This window comes from Malus sylvestris, chromosome 13 (genome assembly GCF_916048215.2).
Source record: "Malus sylvestris chromosome 13, drMalSylv7.2, whole genome shotgun sequence".
In the NCBI taxonomy this organism is placed as follows: Eukaryota; Viridiplantae; Streptophyta; class Magnoliopsida; order Rosales; family Rosaceae; genus Malus; species Malus sylvestris.
This window is the reverse complement of record NC_062272.1, coordinates 21,113,433-21,131,405: the sequence shown is the minus strand read 5'-3', so window position 1 is coordinate 21,131,405 and position 17,973 is coordinate 21,113,433. Positions and strand designations below refer to the sequence as shown.

The window sequence follows — 17,973 nt, the reverse complement described above, 5'->3', positions numbered from 1 at the left end:
CTTCTTTCAGTTTTTTTTTTTAAACCAATTTAAATTTAAAAAAAAAAACCTTTTAGTTTAAAAAAAATGAAAATGATAACACTCATCAAACAAGTTTTCTGTTTTCTGAAAAAGTAAAAACAAAACTAAAATATATTTTTTTTAATTATTATTAAGATGAGGTAAGGATTCAAAATTATTACAATAAGTAGGTACCCAACACCCTATTCGTTAAGATATTTAACCACATACAAACTAAAATCTAAAAACAATATACTTATCAAACGACCCCCTTTTTCATTTTTTTTGTTGATCAAAAGACCCCTTAATAAAAATAAAAAAAACCTTTCAACAAAACTTCTATTTGAGTTTAATTTGAAGAGTCATAAATCTACAAAAACTATACCGCATTTGTTGCTCATGTGGTTGTAAGTATCCATGCATGCATTGACCAAAAAAAATATTCCATGCATGCATTGACCGATAAAAAAAAATATCGGTGCATAAAAACATGACAAAATTAGAGGGCAGTTAAGTCTTTCAAGGCAAGCCTGTTGGGAAGTTGACAATTGTGGTATGGAATATTCATCAGTACTAGCAGATAAGATTTGACAACTTGAAATTACCACCACGGAATTTTCAAGAGGCTTGAGAGGGAGCATATTTGGGAGTTCGAAAGCTCTGTGTGTGGATTTAGAATATCCTGTAATTGTATTTGTTTATTGTAAATTCTGTGATTAATGTTCGTGAGGTATTATTTGTATTTAATTTTAAATAAAATAATTAAAATAATTTCTGATTACACAATGTATGAATCGAGACCATTAGAGTATTTTCACAAAGTAGGTTCCGTTAAGGATTCTCATTCTAAAATAAAGTAAGAAGTAGAAGAAAAAGGGTTGTAATCTTCCAATTTAACTTTTAAAGTTATTTTCTTTTTTTAAGTGCATCCATATATATAAAGGGAGCATCTTAAAAAGGTGAAAATGAAACTTTTTTATGATTTCATGCACATTATTGAAATAAGATTATCTTCCTTGTAAGTTGTAACCGCCAAAGAAAAAGTAAAAATAGGATTCCCAAAAAAAAAAAGAGTAAAAATAAGCAGTTTTAATATAAAGAAAGGAGAGATTATGTTAGCTCACACAATGGACCAACTACTAATTAGGAATCGAAACCCACACAATTATATCACGTTATCGTCATTCATGTGTGTTGGACTTAAGGTCTATTATTTACAAATGAAGAGAAATACCGTTATATCGTAGTATTGTCTATACTACCTAGGGTTAGACAAGATTTATAATGATTTTCTATTCTTTGAGAGAAATATTGTCAAAGAGAATAAATAAGATCTGAGGTGGAGTTATTATTATTTTTTTAACAAACGATAATATCTACACTAAGGGAGAGGGGTGGGCTTAGCCTCACAATGGACTAGCAGTAATGTAGTTCAAATTCGTCTTTGGCGATAATTGAATCTAAGACCTCTCACTTATAAGTGAAGAAGAATATCATTAGATCATAGTACTAGGTGGCATCTCATATGGAGTTATTGAAGTGCCACAACAAATTAGGCAAATTGGAGAAAGATGATCATATGATTTTGAGAAATGAACACTCAAGAATGCAAATGGAAGGCAGAAATGTAAATGAAGAACAAGAAAGCCATGAGGTAGTAAAAGCTTCACATATATATATATTTTTTTTGGACATGGTTGTGTTTGAGAATATCTCTACATCTAAATTTCCACTTTTTCTTGGATTTTCTACAAGTTCGTAATTTTATTTGTTACTTGATTATAAGAACGTAAATTTTGTGAGTACATTTATATGACGTTCTAGTATCTATGCACGCGCTTATGCGTAAACAAAAGACCTTTTACCAATCACTTGCACTAGACGCGATTTACAAATTTGTATTTGATTTCAGACGTTTTTATTTGATTGATACTTTAAATAGGGGAAACTTGATATAAGTTCAATTTTTTAGCCAATAATAGGAATAGTCCAATTCTTTAAATTTAATTATTTAATTATCAATAATTATCTATTCAATAATAAGATTTATTATAAAAATCAAATTTCTTCCTAATTATCTCTTTGATTATTTCTTTTTATTTATTTATTTTTTTTGTTCTTTCTCCCGCTTTAAACCTCATTTATAGATTTTATTTTTAATTTTTATAATCAACCTTTATCACTAATTAATTATTTTTATGTATCTATATGACAGATTTTGTAACATCCTACATTGCCCCAGGGGAGTGGATCATGTAAGCCTTATATGTATATTTTCATCTCTACCTAGCTCGAGGCCTTTTTGGGAGCTCACTGACTTCGGGTTTCATCAAAACTCTGAAGTTAAGCGAGTTCGCGCGAGAGCAATCCCATGATGGGTGACCCACTTGGAAGTTCTCGTGTGAGTTCTCAGAAACAAAACCGTGAGGGCGTAATCGGGGCCCAAAGGGGACAATATCGTGCTACGGCGGAGTCGAGCCCGGGATGTGGTGGGGGTCCGGGCCAAGATGTGACAATTTGGTATCAAAGCCAATTCCTAACCGGAAGTGTGCCGACGAGGACGTCGGGCCCCTAAATGGGGTGGATTATAACATCTCACATTGCCTAGGGAAGTGGATCATGTAAGTCTTATATGTATATTATCATCTCTACTTAGCACGAGGCCTTTTGGAAGCTCACTAGCTTCGGGTTCCATCGGAACTCTGAAGTTAAGCGAAAGCAATCCCATGATGGGTGACCCACTAGGAAGTTCTTGTATGAGTTCCCAAAAACAAAACTGTGAGGGCGTGATCGAGACTCAAAGCAGACAATATCATGCTACGACGGAGTCAAACCCGGGATGTGGTGGGGGTCCGAGCGGGGATGTGACAGATTCTGTTTTATAATCAACCTGTCACATATTAATATGTCTTGCTTGTAGATATATTATGTTTTTTTTCTACTTTTTAGTTAGGTTTCATATCTCGCTTACAAGTATAATATGCATTCATATATTTGTTGCTTAAGTTAAGGTAGAATGTTTTGTAGATAATTTATGTTAGTATATTAGTTTTTTTTTTGTTATACGATATTAATTAGATTTTTTTGGAGTTGAAAAATGCTTAATATTAGAAGATTTTAATTGATTTTTAATATTTATAAAAAATATAAAATAAGTATAAAAGAAATAAAAACATGTAATTAGATAACTGAACTCACTCCTAAAAATCATCTATATTTTTTAACCTAAATCTAAAAACCCCTTAATTATTTCACTTAAGCTGAAGCTCATGTGGCTTTACATTTTCTACTGAGAAAGTACGATTATAGCATGTGGAAAAGCGATAGAATCAAAACACAAGTCTCAATTATTCCACTCCATTCCGCTCCCCTCCACTCTCCTCCACTCTCCTCCCATGTCCCATGTCCCATGTCCCATGGATCTTGATAATTAATTGTGATGCTAAACTAACTTTTTTTTTAATGTAAATTAGCATTTATTTACACACTTTGTGTGTATGAATAATTTTTTTTAGAAAATGAGAAAGCGAGAGTGTGGGGGAGTGGGAGGTTTTTGTTTTTTTGTTTTTTAATATTAAAGATATTTTAACATCACTTGTAGGTGAGGTTTCAATAAAAAAAAGGTAAATTTTGGACCTGTGAAATTACATTATTGTCCATCATTTTTTTGTGTGATAGAAGACTAATTTGTTTTTTCACCATCTTTTGGTTGACAAAGAGGATTTCATTAATTAGTAGAGATAATATAGTTTATTAAAAAAAATCGCAGCATGTGCCACAATTAAGAATTTGTTTATTTTTAGGAGTGTGTTATCCACACTTTTTTTTTACTTTTCACTCTTTTTCAATTTTCGCCAGTTGAATCGAATGAATTAAAAAATATTAAAAAATATAAATTAACAAGAGATGTAAGATAAGTAAAAAGAAATGTAGAGATAGCACACTCCTATTTTTAAAAGGGTAATAAAATTTTGAAAACTAAAAAAGAGTTGATGATTAGTCAATTACTTAAACGTTGATAAACGTACTTATTTTTATTAATAACATATCATTTAGTTTATAAATTTTGTTTACAAATTATTTGAAACACCTCAGCCCCACTTTTATTTAAAAATTATTTTAAGGTCTTAATTGGTGAACCCGTAGGGCCCACCTTATAATTTTTTTTGTTTTTCCCCCGGTCTCTCTCTCTTCTCTGCTCTCCCCGTAACCTCCTCCTTCTTCTTCGTTTTATCCCTGCACTCACTCATCTCTCTCCCTCTCTATCTCCGTGAGCACCCACCACCATAACCACCTAGCTACGATACCACCATCACCTCTGGAACCTTCTTCTCTCTCTCCCTCGTCTTGACGAAGCTTCGGGACACCCTGAGAACACCCAAGTCTCCCCCGACGACTCCGAAGACTTTCGAGGCCATTTCCGGCAAAACCACGGCGGGTTGGCCGGCGTGTAAGGTATCAATCTCTTCGTCTCGTCGAGTACTACAACTTTCCTTTTTGTTTCACTCAATTTCGTTGAGTATTGAAGAAGTTATACTCATTTGAATCTTACCCAGTTTCCGGCAACCTCCGAGGCTTTCGAGGCATTTTCCGGCCAAACCATGGCGCGTTAGACGTCGTGTGAGGTACCATTCTCTTCGTCTCTTCAAGGGATACAACTTTTGTTTTTGTCTCGCTTGATTTCGTTGAGTAGTGATAAAGTTATGGCCGTTTAAAGATTGTGCATTTTCCGGCCGAATCTCCGGCCTTCTTCTTCCTCAGCAACCAGGCCTTTCAGGCCATTAGAACCCCTCGGGCCTTAGCCAATTGGGCTAGCCCAGTAACCCAGCCCGCACCCTTTTATCTTTTAGTTATAGTTTTAAAATGGCCTTGGGCCGATTTCTGTCAAAGGGCTTAAAGCCCTGCCCTTTGTGAGGCCTTAGGGCCTTTGTGGGTATTGTGAGGGCCTGCCTTTGTGCAGCCCGTGTGTGTGTGTGTGTGTGTGTTTTAGGGTTTGTGTAGTGTGTGAGTGTGTGTGTGTTGTGTGTGAGTTTGGGCTTAAGCCCAAACCACCCCTTTTCACCCTAAACCCTTTTAACCCAAAACCTTAGAATTCCAAAACCCAATAGATCATAATCCTATTTAACCTAAACCCTAATTCGGATTTCAAGCCTAAAACCCGTTTGACCTAGTTTGACCGTTGACCCCCGGTCAACGTTGACTTTAGGGTTGACATTTCGGGTTTTCGTCTGGGCTCTTCTTAGGGTAATTCGACGTTCTAAATCCGTTTCCAATGTTCGTTTTCCCAAATTCAATTTCTATTATATAGTTTTATTTATTGGACTCTTTATGTGCTTAGGGGCAATTATTGTGACGTTTCCGTCTTCGCTAGTGGCGCAGCTTTTGGCAACTAAGTACTGTGAGTGGACCCCTTCTAAAATTACATGATTTGATAATTTAATTGCATAAATGATTAGCATGCCTACGGATTTATGATTTGATTTATGTGAAGCTTGTTGATTTAATATATTGATTATCGTCTCGTGTTTTGGTGAGAAATTAATTGTTAGCCTATATTGAGCTATATTTTAATATATCGTATTTTCTATTAAAACCATGAACTGGTAGACTATCTGATAGATGACGATAGGATGCTAGAACATGTTTTTGAACCCCTCTTTATAGTGTAGACGATGACCTATGCTATGAAGTGGTTATTTAAGAGAGATGTAACTATTTGTGCGTACCTAGTGGACACTATGCCGCCTGGGGCGAGGATCTGGTGTTGGCATTTAGGCCGGGAGAAATAATCCCTAGCGAAAGACTGAGGGACACGGTGACAGGCATTGGGCCGGGAGAGAGTTATCTCTGGCTACGGGCATAGAGACTTAGGTGCAGGCATTGGGCCGGGAGTTATGTTTATTTGGTGATGTTACTAGCAACACACTGCGTTTACGAGACGATCTGTGAGACAATCTGTGAGACGATTCATGCTTTGGTTTTACGCGATGATATTCCGCGATATGGCTTTTGAGATATTTTTGGCATGCTAGGATTTTTATTAAATCCATCATTTATTATGCTAGTAGTTTTCATTATATAAACTGTGGGGGTTAGTATCTTGATAACTATTTTATTATTATTATGTATATGAACTTGGTCCACTCACCTTTGTTTTGCGCCCCCATTCAAGACTTAGAATCAAGGCACATAATCCCGGCGTGAAGGCACTTCCGCGGCAGCATCTTCGGATCCTCTCGATGTAGGACCCACTCCTTTATTCATTAAATTTTATCTAAATTCTTTTTAGTGATTAGGTTTAATTGTATGCTCTGAGCACGTTCCTAAAACTTTTAACTCATTGTATTTCAAATTTCTATCCCTTATCTATTTCTTATTCTTAGCTTTTGTATCAATTAATGGCTTTCGTCACCCCCGGATGTGGGTCAGCACGTGTCGGTCCTGGTATTCGGGGAATATCAGGGTCGGGGCGTGTCATTATTCTTCCCTTTTAACATGTTTAGATCTAATTTGCAACCACTCTTTTCTACTAATTCATTTAAGTAACAGGTTAATTACACAAACCCATGTTTAAGGTAAAAACGGAGAGAGATATTCATGGATGATGGATCTGAATCCTGACCGTATATTCCCACCTTTTCCAAAACCAAATCAGCTGCAGATGATCAGACTCCAAAAAGTCATCAAATCACGTATGAACACCCCATGAGGTGGACCCCACACCGCTCAAAAAAAGTCAAGCCACCAAGTCAAAAACTCTCCCACTCCCCCCTATATGTACCGTACAGGTACCCCATACGTAGCCAACTAGACTGCTAGAGAGAGCAGACGACTACAACTTCACCTCTCTTCTTTCTCTCTCTAACTGCTCCAATGGCGACGTGGGCAACACTAGACTGCTCGGCTACCCAGTTGGCCGACCTCCTTGGGGGGCCCAACTCCACCGGCGCAGCCAACTTCATCTGCAACCAAATCGCCGGCGTCTCCTCCAAGCTCTCCGACACCGCCTACGCCGTCGACACCACCTTCCTCCTCTTCTCCGCCTACCTCGTCTTCTCAATGCAGCTCGGCTTCGCCATGCTCTGCGCCGGCTCCGTCCGCGCCAAGAACACCATGAACATCATGCTCACCAACGTCCTCGACGCCGCCGCTGGCGGCCTCTTCTACTACCTCTTCGGCTTCGCCTTCGCCTTTGGTGGCCCCTCCAACGGATTCATCGGCAAACACTTCTTCGGCCTCAAAGAGGTCCCGTCCAACACCGGTTTCGACTACAGCCACTTCCTCTACCAGTGGGCCTTCGCCATCGCCGCCGCCGGAATCACCAGCGGATCCATTGCCGAGAGGACTCAGTTCGTCGCCTACCTCATTTACTCCTCCTTCCTCACCGGATTCGTCTACCCGGTCGTCGCCCACTGGTTCTGGTCAGTCGATGGCTGGGCTAGCGCCTTAAATACCGGAAACCTCTTATTTGGAACCGGTGTCATCGATTTCGCCGGGTCGGGTGTGGTCCATATGGTCGGAGGCATCGCCGGTCTCTGGGGAGCTTTCATCGAAGGCCCCCGAATCGGGCGGTTCGACCACTCCGGCCGGGCCGTCGCTCTCCGCGGACACAGCGCTTCTCTCGTCGTTCTGGGCACATTTTTACTCTGGTTCGGGTGGTACGGGTTTAACCCCGGTTCGTTTACCAAGATCCTGAGTCCGTACGGGTCATCCGGATCCTATTACGGGATGTGGTCAGCTGTGGGTCGGACCGCTGTCACCACAACTCTCGCCGGATGCACCGCCGCTCTCACCACTCTCTTCGGAAAAAGAATTCTGTCGGGTCACTGGAACGTAACGGACGTCTGTAACGGCCTTCTCGGCGGATTCGCGGCGATAACTGCAGGATGTTCTGTCGTCGAACCGTGGGCGGCGATCGTATGCGGGTTCGTGGCCGCTATCGTTTTGATCTCGTGCAACAAACTGGCCGAGAAGTTGAAATTCGACGACCCGCTGGAGGCGGCGCAGCTTCACGGAGGGTGCGGCGCGTGGGGGATAATTTTCACGGCGCTGTTTGCGAGGGAGAAGTACGTGAACGAGGTGTACCCGGGAAAAGAGGGGCGGCCATACGGGCTGTTTATGGGCGGCGGAGGGAAGCTGCTGGGGGCCCACTTGATACAGATAGTGGTAATTATAGGGTGGGTGAGCGCGACGATGGGGCCGTTGTTCTTTGTGCTGCACAAGCTGAAGCTGCTGAGGATATCGGCGGAGGACGAAATGGCGGGTATGGATCTGACCCGGCACGGGGGGTTTGCTTACGTGTACCATGACGACGAAGACGCGCAGAAGCCGAGCGTGATTCAGCTTAGAAAAGTAGAACCGAACGCTTCCACGCCGCCGACTTCTGTGTAGAATCTAATAAATTTCCGTATTAAAATTAAATTTGAAATGTTAAAAAATGTGTGCTTTGAATTTGATTAGGATGGTTTTCCAAGTGTTATTATCTGTAAGATTTGGTGTGAAATAATCTTGTCATTAAAAAAAATTGTGTGTAGTGTGTTAGTGGTTGATGTATAATTTCTGTATATGCATGTTGGCGACAAGGAAGTTGTGGAGGAACAAGACTGAGTATTTTTTGTGTTAAATTAAAGAGATCCATAAGAAATGTGTGGCTGTGGCTGCCTTTGTTTTGATATGGTTTGTAAATGAAATGGGAAATGGGAAATGGGAAATGGGAAATGGGAACCGGGAAGAGACGAAAACGTAGCGATAAGATGAAATGAAATCAAGGAATGAATGGATGAATGAATGAATCTTGCATTTGTTGCGAGTGTGATTGAGTATGGATGCGGTAATGTTGGAGCAATTTTGTCCATACCCAAACAGACAAAATTAATTATTTTTCGTAGTGCCAATTGTCTTGCCTTGCCCTCCTTCAAAAAGGTGGAATTGCTTTTAGAACCCGTATGCCTTTTCAACTTACAATTGTCGGATTGGTTCTTTTTATTTTTTTGAACGATAATACATTTGTCATCATACGGTTAGATATACATGTATTGCAATGTACCTTGAACACAAACTGGTATATCAAATATCATAATACAAATAAAAAGCTAACAAAGAAATTTCTCTATACATTTCTCGATGTGAAATTCACGCGTGATGGATTTAAGAGATGTTCCATGGAATGAGTGATGAATGATGGTGTTGGCATGACATAATGCAGGTGGGAAGAGTGGTGTATGGTGGTGGGATATATCATTGTATGGCTTTTTCCAAGTTCAAATCTTAATCTTCCGTAGAAAATTGACTTTGGATGATTGCCTTTTTTTTGTTTTTGACACAAAGAATAATTCAAAGAACTAAAATAAGATTATACGCACACGTTTGGAAAACAAAAGGACAATTAGGAGAAAGGGGCGGCTAATTTTGACATATAAACAGAAATTTCTAGCTATATAATTCAACATATTTTTTTGGTTTTCACGTGAACAAAAAAACAAATAAAAGACCATTCATGTCAAAATTTTAGAATAATTGATCAATAGTTTAACACTGATATTGTTCTTAACTTAACTAATTGTAATTACTTAGTACTACAATTTAGTGATATTCTTCTTCATCTGTAAGTGAAAAGTAAGGCTTTACTCACCGTCATTTCTTAATGTAGATAATATCGTTTGTTCAAAAAAAAAAAAAAACACCATCAGCCCAACAAAAGTGAAGTTTGGATTGGAAATCAATTAGAGTTGTAACAGTGAAGGATGCAATGGAAAAGAACGTTTGGCACCATAAGAGAAGAAAGGTGGCCAGTCAAAAATGCAAGTGTGAAAAGTATTAAACCAAAAAAGCAAAGCAACTACGGGTGGTGGTTCGGTCAATGACGACTTTGAACGTTGCCCTGTGGAACATTGGAAAAGTCCAACAATTCAGAATATTTCTGGGCAAATCTGTACCCTTTATCATAAGACATTTTATTTCGCAAATATATTGTTATGGCATGTTCAAAAACAAGAGATGAATCATGAAAGAAATGCAAAGTAACAAATAAGTAGGAAGTTGTAATGTCGAACTAAAATATTCTTTTTATTACATGAAATTTAGCATACTCACCGTAATTTAAATAAATTGGTGTAATTATTTTTATCGTTTGAAAGAAAAAACTAACAAAATCTAGTGATAATCTTTGTTTTTATTAACTCAAGAATTCAATGACTATGAATCAATCATATTTATTTATTATGGTGTGGGTCGATCTCATTGGTTTTTCTTCACTCTAACACTTAACCATTTAACTTCTTAACATTATTGTTGTACATCCCTTTATACTTTTCAGGCTACAGTAAAACTTTTCCTTTAACCACAAAGCAAAAATATTTCAACTTTTCCCTTAACCACAAAGCAAAAGGTTTCAACTTTTCCTTTAAGCTTAATTTTCCACGGATCTTAATTTCTACGACTTTGACAACCTCATGAAACTTTGTGGTGGTAATTTTCAGTTGCTACATATTTTATCTTCACGTGATCAATGGATATAAATCAACATTTGTCACATTCCAAGAGGGCCACGTGAAAACATTTTGTTTTAGAAACTGATTACCTCAACTTGAGATTCGTATAAACTTCAATGTTACTATTTTTGTATATTTAAAAAATAAATGTTCTCTTAGTTACTGAGTAATTAAAAAGGCCTAATGATTCACTTTTGAATTTGATTTAAAGATAAAGAATAATTAAATAGTGTAGTTTAAGTTTTCTGGAGATGGATTGTCTGCCCTCCCATTTCCATACCCTCCTCATGCCCTCCTGTTTTGTGCGGTCACGGTTAAGCCACGTCAATATTTTATATTAATTTTTTGTATAAAAATAATAAGACAAAAAGAAAATGTTGACGTAGTTTAACCGTGACCGCACAAAACAGAAGGGCATGAAGAGAGTATGGAGAGAGGAGGGCAGACAATCCATCTCCGTTTTTGTGATGTCTTGCTTAGTGGGCATGTCTTGGCTCGGTGAGTTGATGTGGCCTCCTTGTCTTAACGATTGGCTTTGGTTTCAAGGTTGTCACAATTGTAGTCTGCGTAGCAAATTCGTACCATCATCTTTAATTTCTTGTGATCGTTTAAAGATTTTACCATTATTGTTCATTGTACAGATTTCTTTCCTGATCAATAAATTGGTCATTAAAATAGATATATTAACATGATCATGCGCTTAATAATGAAAATATTTATATCGGTTATTGGAAAAAGAGAAAACACATGTGATACGTCTTAAACAACGCCCTACCATTGGACAGATTTTTCAATGTGATCGGAATACGGAGTGGTACACTACGTGTTTCTATACAAGTAGTGAGATTCTTGTATTAAAAAATTAATAACAGAAAAAATAAAAATTTCTACCACTTATATAATATCATGTGGTATACCACTTGTGTGTAAAAATTTCTCCTACCACTGCCAGCAAAAACAAACCCAAATGTAATTCATAAATTGCTTCGAGAACTTACTAAATGTATGCAACCATATGCATTTAAATTTAAAATACGAATATAAGCTTATAAAAAATGTATGTCAGAGATTCAGAATATTTGGATTATGGTAAACAATGAATTTCAAACTTTTATTATAAGTTGGCTCACAGATCATACAATACAACATGATTTTGCACCGATCGTGATATTTCTTTTTTATTTGAAAAACCTCTAAATCAAATCATGTGCTATCATTTTGCATCGAAAAATGAATGGGCAGTCCAACAACAGATGCTTAAACAATAATAATAACAGGCCATTTTATATATTTTTTTATTTTATAGTTTTATGATAAGGTCATGCAACGACTGTTGCCATAAACAAAAATAAAAATGCAACTTGAAAAAAGAAAAAACTGCAACTCAGGCCATTATATAATTATATTTAACATTAATGATTTGATTGTCAACTTAGCAAAACCCCAATTACTCTTTAGAATCAGCTAACCGCGTTTGCGGCTGCTCGATCGTCATGGCTAGTTCATAATAATGGCGAATGTTAATTTTTTTACAAGACGCTTGTATTTAAAGTTCTGAGTTCGATTCTTTATTTATTTTGATATCTATGTACTTAATGTATATATAAATAAATTAGATGTCAATCGCTCATAAACTAAACCGTATTAAACTAATTGAAAAATGAAAACCACTATAAAATCTGTTTGCCGGGTATACAATTTGTAGGTATTGATGAATATTTGTGACAACAACAAATATATATAATCAAAGGTCAATAACACATACACAATTAATTTTGTTGCTTGAGTTTTTGCCTTTGTACGGAATCTGTGCACTGCACACAGTTTGGTCTCATAAAAAATTGGTTGACTCTCACCAAAAGAAAAGAAAAACTAGTTGACTTTTATGTTTTGTGGCGGAGTAGTGCAAGGGACACAAATTTGTTCACCAAATAATTTTACAGTCTTAGTTACGTCATGTTATTAACTTAACTAGTTGATTACTCACAACAATTTTATAAAAATAATTTTACCAACACAATTTAATGGTTTACTCAAATGTTTTACCACGTAACTGATTATTTTCACAATACAACAAAAAAAACTATATTATAAAAATACATCGAAATCAAACAAGCTAACCATAAAAATTGGGAGTTACCTCAATGAAGAAGAAGGATTGAAGTCTTGACAATATGTCATACATACCAACTAGTCCTTATTGTTGTAGTTTTTCTAGGTTACATAGGGCTCAAGGCCCAAAAAATAACAATGAAGTAATACGGGTATGGCTACACCAGCCCAGTCCTCTTGTAAATAAGGCCCAACATGATTACAAGGTACAGAAGCCCAAAAATTCTTTAGACCCATCTTGACAAGCCAATAGTTGAGACTTGGGTAGTCGGAGTTAATTGTTCGATCCACTCGCGAAGAAACGAGGCCTTCTTTCTTTATGTAGGGATTGTGTTTGTTCACAAGACTGGTAAATATTTTTTGGGACATTTTTTCTTTCGAAAAGTTTTCTCAAATTTAAAATCTGCGAAAATATAACTCAAACTTAGCCACCCGAGTATAGTATTTTCATTAAACTTCGCAATAATCAAGTTTCTTTTTCTCTTCTATAGATTCATTTTCCAACATTGATGCTAATGTTTAATACATTGAAAGAAAAAAAAAACAACAGAATTTTCAGAAGCAATGCCAAAATCGACTCTCATTCTCCAAATACAGAAGAAAAACAAATGCAAACTTCAAACATGCATAAATATCTCATACCCTTTTTATATTATGTCCATCAACAATGGTGTGAAGGATAATCAAATTCATCGGTAACAAACCAACTCATGAAGGTTATGCTTTCCCTTTCAATCCTTTAAAACGGCCTAATCAAGTAATCACGAGAGGGCCTTGGGGGAGAATTGGAATAATGAGAGGAAGAAGCCCCCTGAATCATGGTAGTACGCCCCAAGATTGGAATGGGGGGAAGGAATGGAAAGATAAATGGATGGGGAATCCCCCTATGTGCTAGGAGCCAACAAACGGAAAAATACCCGTGGGAAAGCATGGGAGCCCCAAGCCTATGTAATAGTATCAACCCTTAGAAGATAGTTTAGCATCACCCCACCGATGAGTCCAAAAGATAGACTGGTGAATCAGGCAACCCCTCTACCTATCGGTGAGTCCGTGATCAAATCCCCATTTCCCATGCCATCAATCAACGAATCTGAGTAATTGATCTCAACATACCTTTTTTCTCCACATGCAGATTCAATGTTTATTTCTAATCGGTAGATTCAATTAAGTAAAGAAAATCAACGAATAAAAACAAACGGGTGAGTAAAAAGAGAAAGAAGGGTATTCTACAGATTCATTTTCCAACAATGATGCTAACGTTTACTGCATTGAAATAAAAAAAAAACAACAGAATTTTCAGAAGTGATGCCATCAATCAACGAATCTGAGTAATTGATCTCAACATACCTTTTTTCTCCACATGCAGATTCAATGTTTATTTCTAATCTGTAGATTCAATTAAGTAAAGAAAATCAACGAATAAAAACAAACGGGTGAGTAAAAAGAGAAAGAGGGGTATTCTACAGATTCATTTTCCAACAATGATGCTAACGTTTACTACATTGAAATAAAAAAAAAACAACAGAATTTTCAGAAGTGATGCCAAAATCGACTCACATTCTCCAAATACAGAAGAAAAAAAAAACGCAAACTTCAAACATGTATAAATATTTCATACCCTTTTTATATTATGTCCATCAAGGTGTGAAAGATATTCAAATCCATCGGTAACAAACCAACTCATGAAGGTTATGATTTCCCTTTCAATCATTTAAATTGGCCTAATCAAGTAATCACGAGAGGGCCCTGGAGGAGAATTGGAATAATGAGAGGAAGAAGCCCCCTGAATCATGGTAGTACGCCCCAAGATTGGAATGGGGGAAAGGGGTAGAAAGATAAATGGATGGGGAATCCCCCTATCTGCTTGGGGCCAACAAATGCAAAAATACCCGTGGGAAAGTATCGAAGCCCAGAGCCTATGCAATAGTATCAACCTTTAGAAGATAGTTTAGCATCACCCCACCGATGAGTCCAGAAGATAGACTGGTGAATCAGGCAACCCTTCTACCTATCGATGAGTCCGTGATCAAATGCCCATTTCCATGGCATCAACGAATCTGAGTAATTGATCTCAACATACCTTTTTTCTCTGCATGCACATTCAATATGCACATTCAATGTTTATTTTTAATTGTTAGATTCAATTAAGTAAAGAAAATCAATGTACAAAAAATAAATAGGTGAGTAAAAAGAGAAAGAGGGGTATTCGACAAATTCATTTTCCAACATTGATGCGTGATCAAATGCCCCTTTCCCATGCCATCAATCAACGAATCTGAGTAATTGATCTCAACATTGAACAAAAACAAATGGGTGAGTAAAAAGAGAAAGAGTAACGTTTAATACATTGAGGAAAAAAAAACAAAACAACAGATCGCCCACCGTGGGGCTCGAACCCACGACCACAAGGTTAAGAGCCTTGCGCTCTACCAACTGAGCTAGACGGGCTTGTTGCTAAAACTCTTCCATTTGCGTAATTATTCTATAAATGAAATGGTCTTGTTGCCAGTACCCTGGGTTCTTAGGCCCCGTTTGGGATTGAGGTGATTTTAAAAAAAACCACTGTGAAAAAAAGCTGAGGGTTATTTTTGTGTTTGGTAAACTGAAAAAAAATGGCTTATTTTGGAAGCTGCTGTGAGAATAAGCTGAAAATCAAAGGAAAAGCTGAAGCTGCTATTTGCTGCTTTGAAAAAAAGCCAGTTTTTTCAAAGCACACAGAGCTACAGTGCTCCTTTAATGAAAAGACACACTATCATCCTGATTTTTTTTCCAAAAGCACTTTCACAAAAAAGTTTACCAAACACTCTACTGGCTTTATTTCACAGCCGCTTATTTTCACAGCACAGCCGCTTATTCTCACAACAGCTTTTTTTCAAAGCACAGCAGTACCAAACCATCCCTTAATCTGGCGCCAAAACGTAACGGCTTTACGTGACTGATCTGATTGACTCTCAAATCTCGATCAGTGTTGTCCAACAGGACTCCTCCCTACTCTTCTGACCGTCACCACTTTCCCAACACTCCGTCCCATTCCCCGGCACCGGTCCTGCCTCCTTCCTCTACCGCACACTCTCTGCCGCTCCGTCTCGGATCCCAACCACTCTCCGGCCAAGACCTCGTCCCGCTCCTCCACATCCTCCCAAAACTTCCACTTCTCCACCGACTTGGACACCCCCGATTCCATGGTACTAATACCAAATAATTTAATTAATTTATGCTCTAATTTTTTGAAAAACTCATTTCTTTCCCTCGTTTTGGATTGCTGATGAAAGGGGTTGTTGATTTTATGCTTTAATCTGCGAAAGGTGAATTATTTATCTGTTTTTGGATTGTATGAAATGGGGTTTTGGGGAAATTGTTAATTTACGTAAAGTTTGAATCGTTCCCCTTGTTTCGATTGTTTTTTAAATTGGTTTTTAGTGAAAATGATTGCAGAGGCTGAGGAGGATGAAGGACCGCTAGAGAGAGATGAGCCTGTGGTGCCAGCAACTGATGCGTGAAGAGGACTTGATGGAAGAAGACGAAGATCGTGAGGAACAAGCGGTGGAAGAAGAACAAGTGCAAATTGTTGATGACACTGATCAAGATTTTCATGACAACGCTACTGCTACTGCTGAGGTATTGGGTCTGAAATTTATACGATTTTCTCATGTTTTTTAACCAATCAATCATAGTAAGATTTGGTATTTTGATTTCTTTCGAACAAACAAGATCAGAAAGAAAATATGGCCATTTTGTTGTCTTGGGTTTGAATGATCTAACACTAAAAGCTAAAAAGGTTTATTTCATTTCCATGTTTCATGTTTTTGCTAATTAACCGGTCAAAGCAAGTATGATTTGGCATTTTCTTATTACAATGTCAGCTAATTTTGATGCGTAAAGAATTTGCACGATGACGGGGGAAAAGACGGCTCCAAATTAATCGTTATGAAAAAAGCAATGGAGATATCTCCCTATAGAAATTAGTCATTTGTCACATACATATTTTGGTAGCTTTTATGCTCGTTCTATTAATGTGGTGGAAAAGACGGCTCCAAATTAATCGTTATGAAAAAAGCAATGGAGATATCTCCCTATAGAAATTAGTCCTTTGTCACATACATATTTTGGGGGAAGGATTTGTGGTGCCCTATGGTTGAGTGTCCTGTAGAATTTGAGTGCTTGCTATTGTGATTTATGGTGCCATATGCCTCTGCTAACTCATGAGTCATAACTGTGCAGCTACCTTAGCGACTTAGACGTTACTAATTGTGCAATGATAGGGAGAAAACTGGAAAACTAATATAGTATTTTTACCTCTCTCTGGATTCATATATGATGGTATGAATTTCAGTCTCAGCAATCTCATTCTTAGGTTGTTTCCTTCCTCGTCTGAAGTCAAATGAAATCGCGAGAAAAACACGTCGTCTAGGGGATGGGATTTTAGTGGAGATTTAAACAAGTATATGGTAATGCCTGCAGAATTGACAAGGATAGCCAAAAGGTTTGCAAAAATAAGTCGAGCAGAGCAGGCAATGTAGAAAGTTTCCAAGTTGCCGATCAAATTTGTTTTTGTGTTCTTGCAAATGTTTGTGCTAGTAACAAATTTGGCAATTCAAATCTCTCTTTACAGTTTGGTATTTTGCAGAAGATTAGGATACAGTCCCTTCATATGCATTTTTGATCGGAGATCTAGCAGTTAAAAAAACCGAAATATCGGATACTCTGGAGCATTGTAGACAACTATTTGAAAAACAATGATGGATTGGGAAAATTGGGAAGCTTAGGGCATGTTTGGTACTCTACTTGAATTCAACTTTTTAAACTCAAAAACACTTTTCAAATTGTAGGCATTAAGAGATGGAAAAGAGGAAAAAAGAGATGGAGAGCTTCGAACCCGTATGAAAAGGGCCACATGGGTGCTTGATTATATTGAAATTTTGTCAATAGTTGGGTGGATTTCTGTGTCACCAGCCGTCCTAACACAAATGCGCCAGCACCCAGTGCATTTATCCACTTAGTGAACAGTGATAGACCTCAATGAACAGTAATAGGCCAAATGCATCTCCACCCCTAAGAAAATGCGCTGGCACAAATGCTTTCCATTGCTACAAAATGCGTTGGCACCCAGCCCATTTAAATTTTTTTAAATTTTTTTATAAAAGAATAAATAAATAAAATAGTTTTAATTTCGGATAATATTTTTAACCAATCTCGTCACATCACGTGTCATTATCCGAAAGTGCTATTTCGTGAATAGATTTCCGCTAAACTTGTCCCACTATGCAGATTACCGGAAGCATGAGAGATGGCGTTTTTCCAACAAGCAAAGGATGCATTGAGTATTTTCCAACGACCTTGAAGACCTTGACTACTTCTGGCGTCTTTTCCA

The 17,973-nt window shown here is 37.5% G+C and overlaps 1 protein-coding gene, 1 non-coding gene and 1 pseudogene across 2 annotated transcripts; 2 read left to right on the top strand and 1 right to left on the bottom strand.

The window, feature by feature from the left end:
* The first annotated feature begins 6,789 nt into the window (after positions 1-6,789).
* LOC126596565 (ammonium transporter 1 member 1) lies at positions 6,790-8,964 on the top strand. Its single transcript, XM_050263195.1, has one exon. It carries the CDS (start codon positions 6,874-6,876, stop codon positions 8,389-8,391), a length of 1,518 nt encoding a protein of 505 aa, XP_050119152.1. The 5' UTR covers positions 6,790-6,873; the 3' UTR covers positions 8,392-8,964.
* A 6,013-nt stretch (positions 8,965-14,977) lies between these two features.
* On the bottom strand, positions 14,978-15,050 carry TRNAK-CUU (transfer RNA lysine (anticodon CUU)). The gene has a single exon. It is a non-coding gene; the product is annotated as a tRNA-Lys (tRNA).
* A 496-nt stretch (positions 15,051-15,546) lies between these two features.
* LOC126595352 (uncharacterized) lies at positions 15,547-17,071 on the top strand (annotated as a pseudogene).
* Positions 17,072-17,973: the final 902 nt, after the last annotated feature.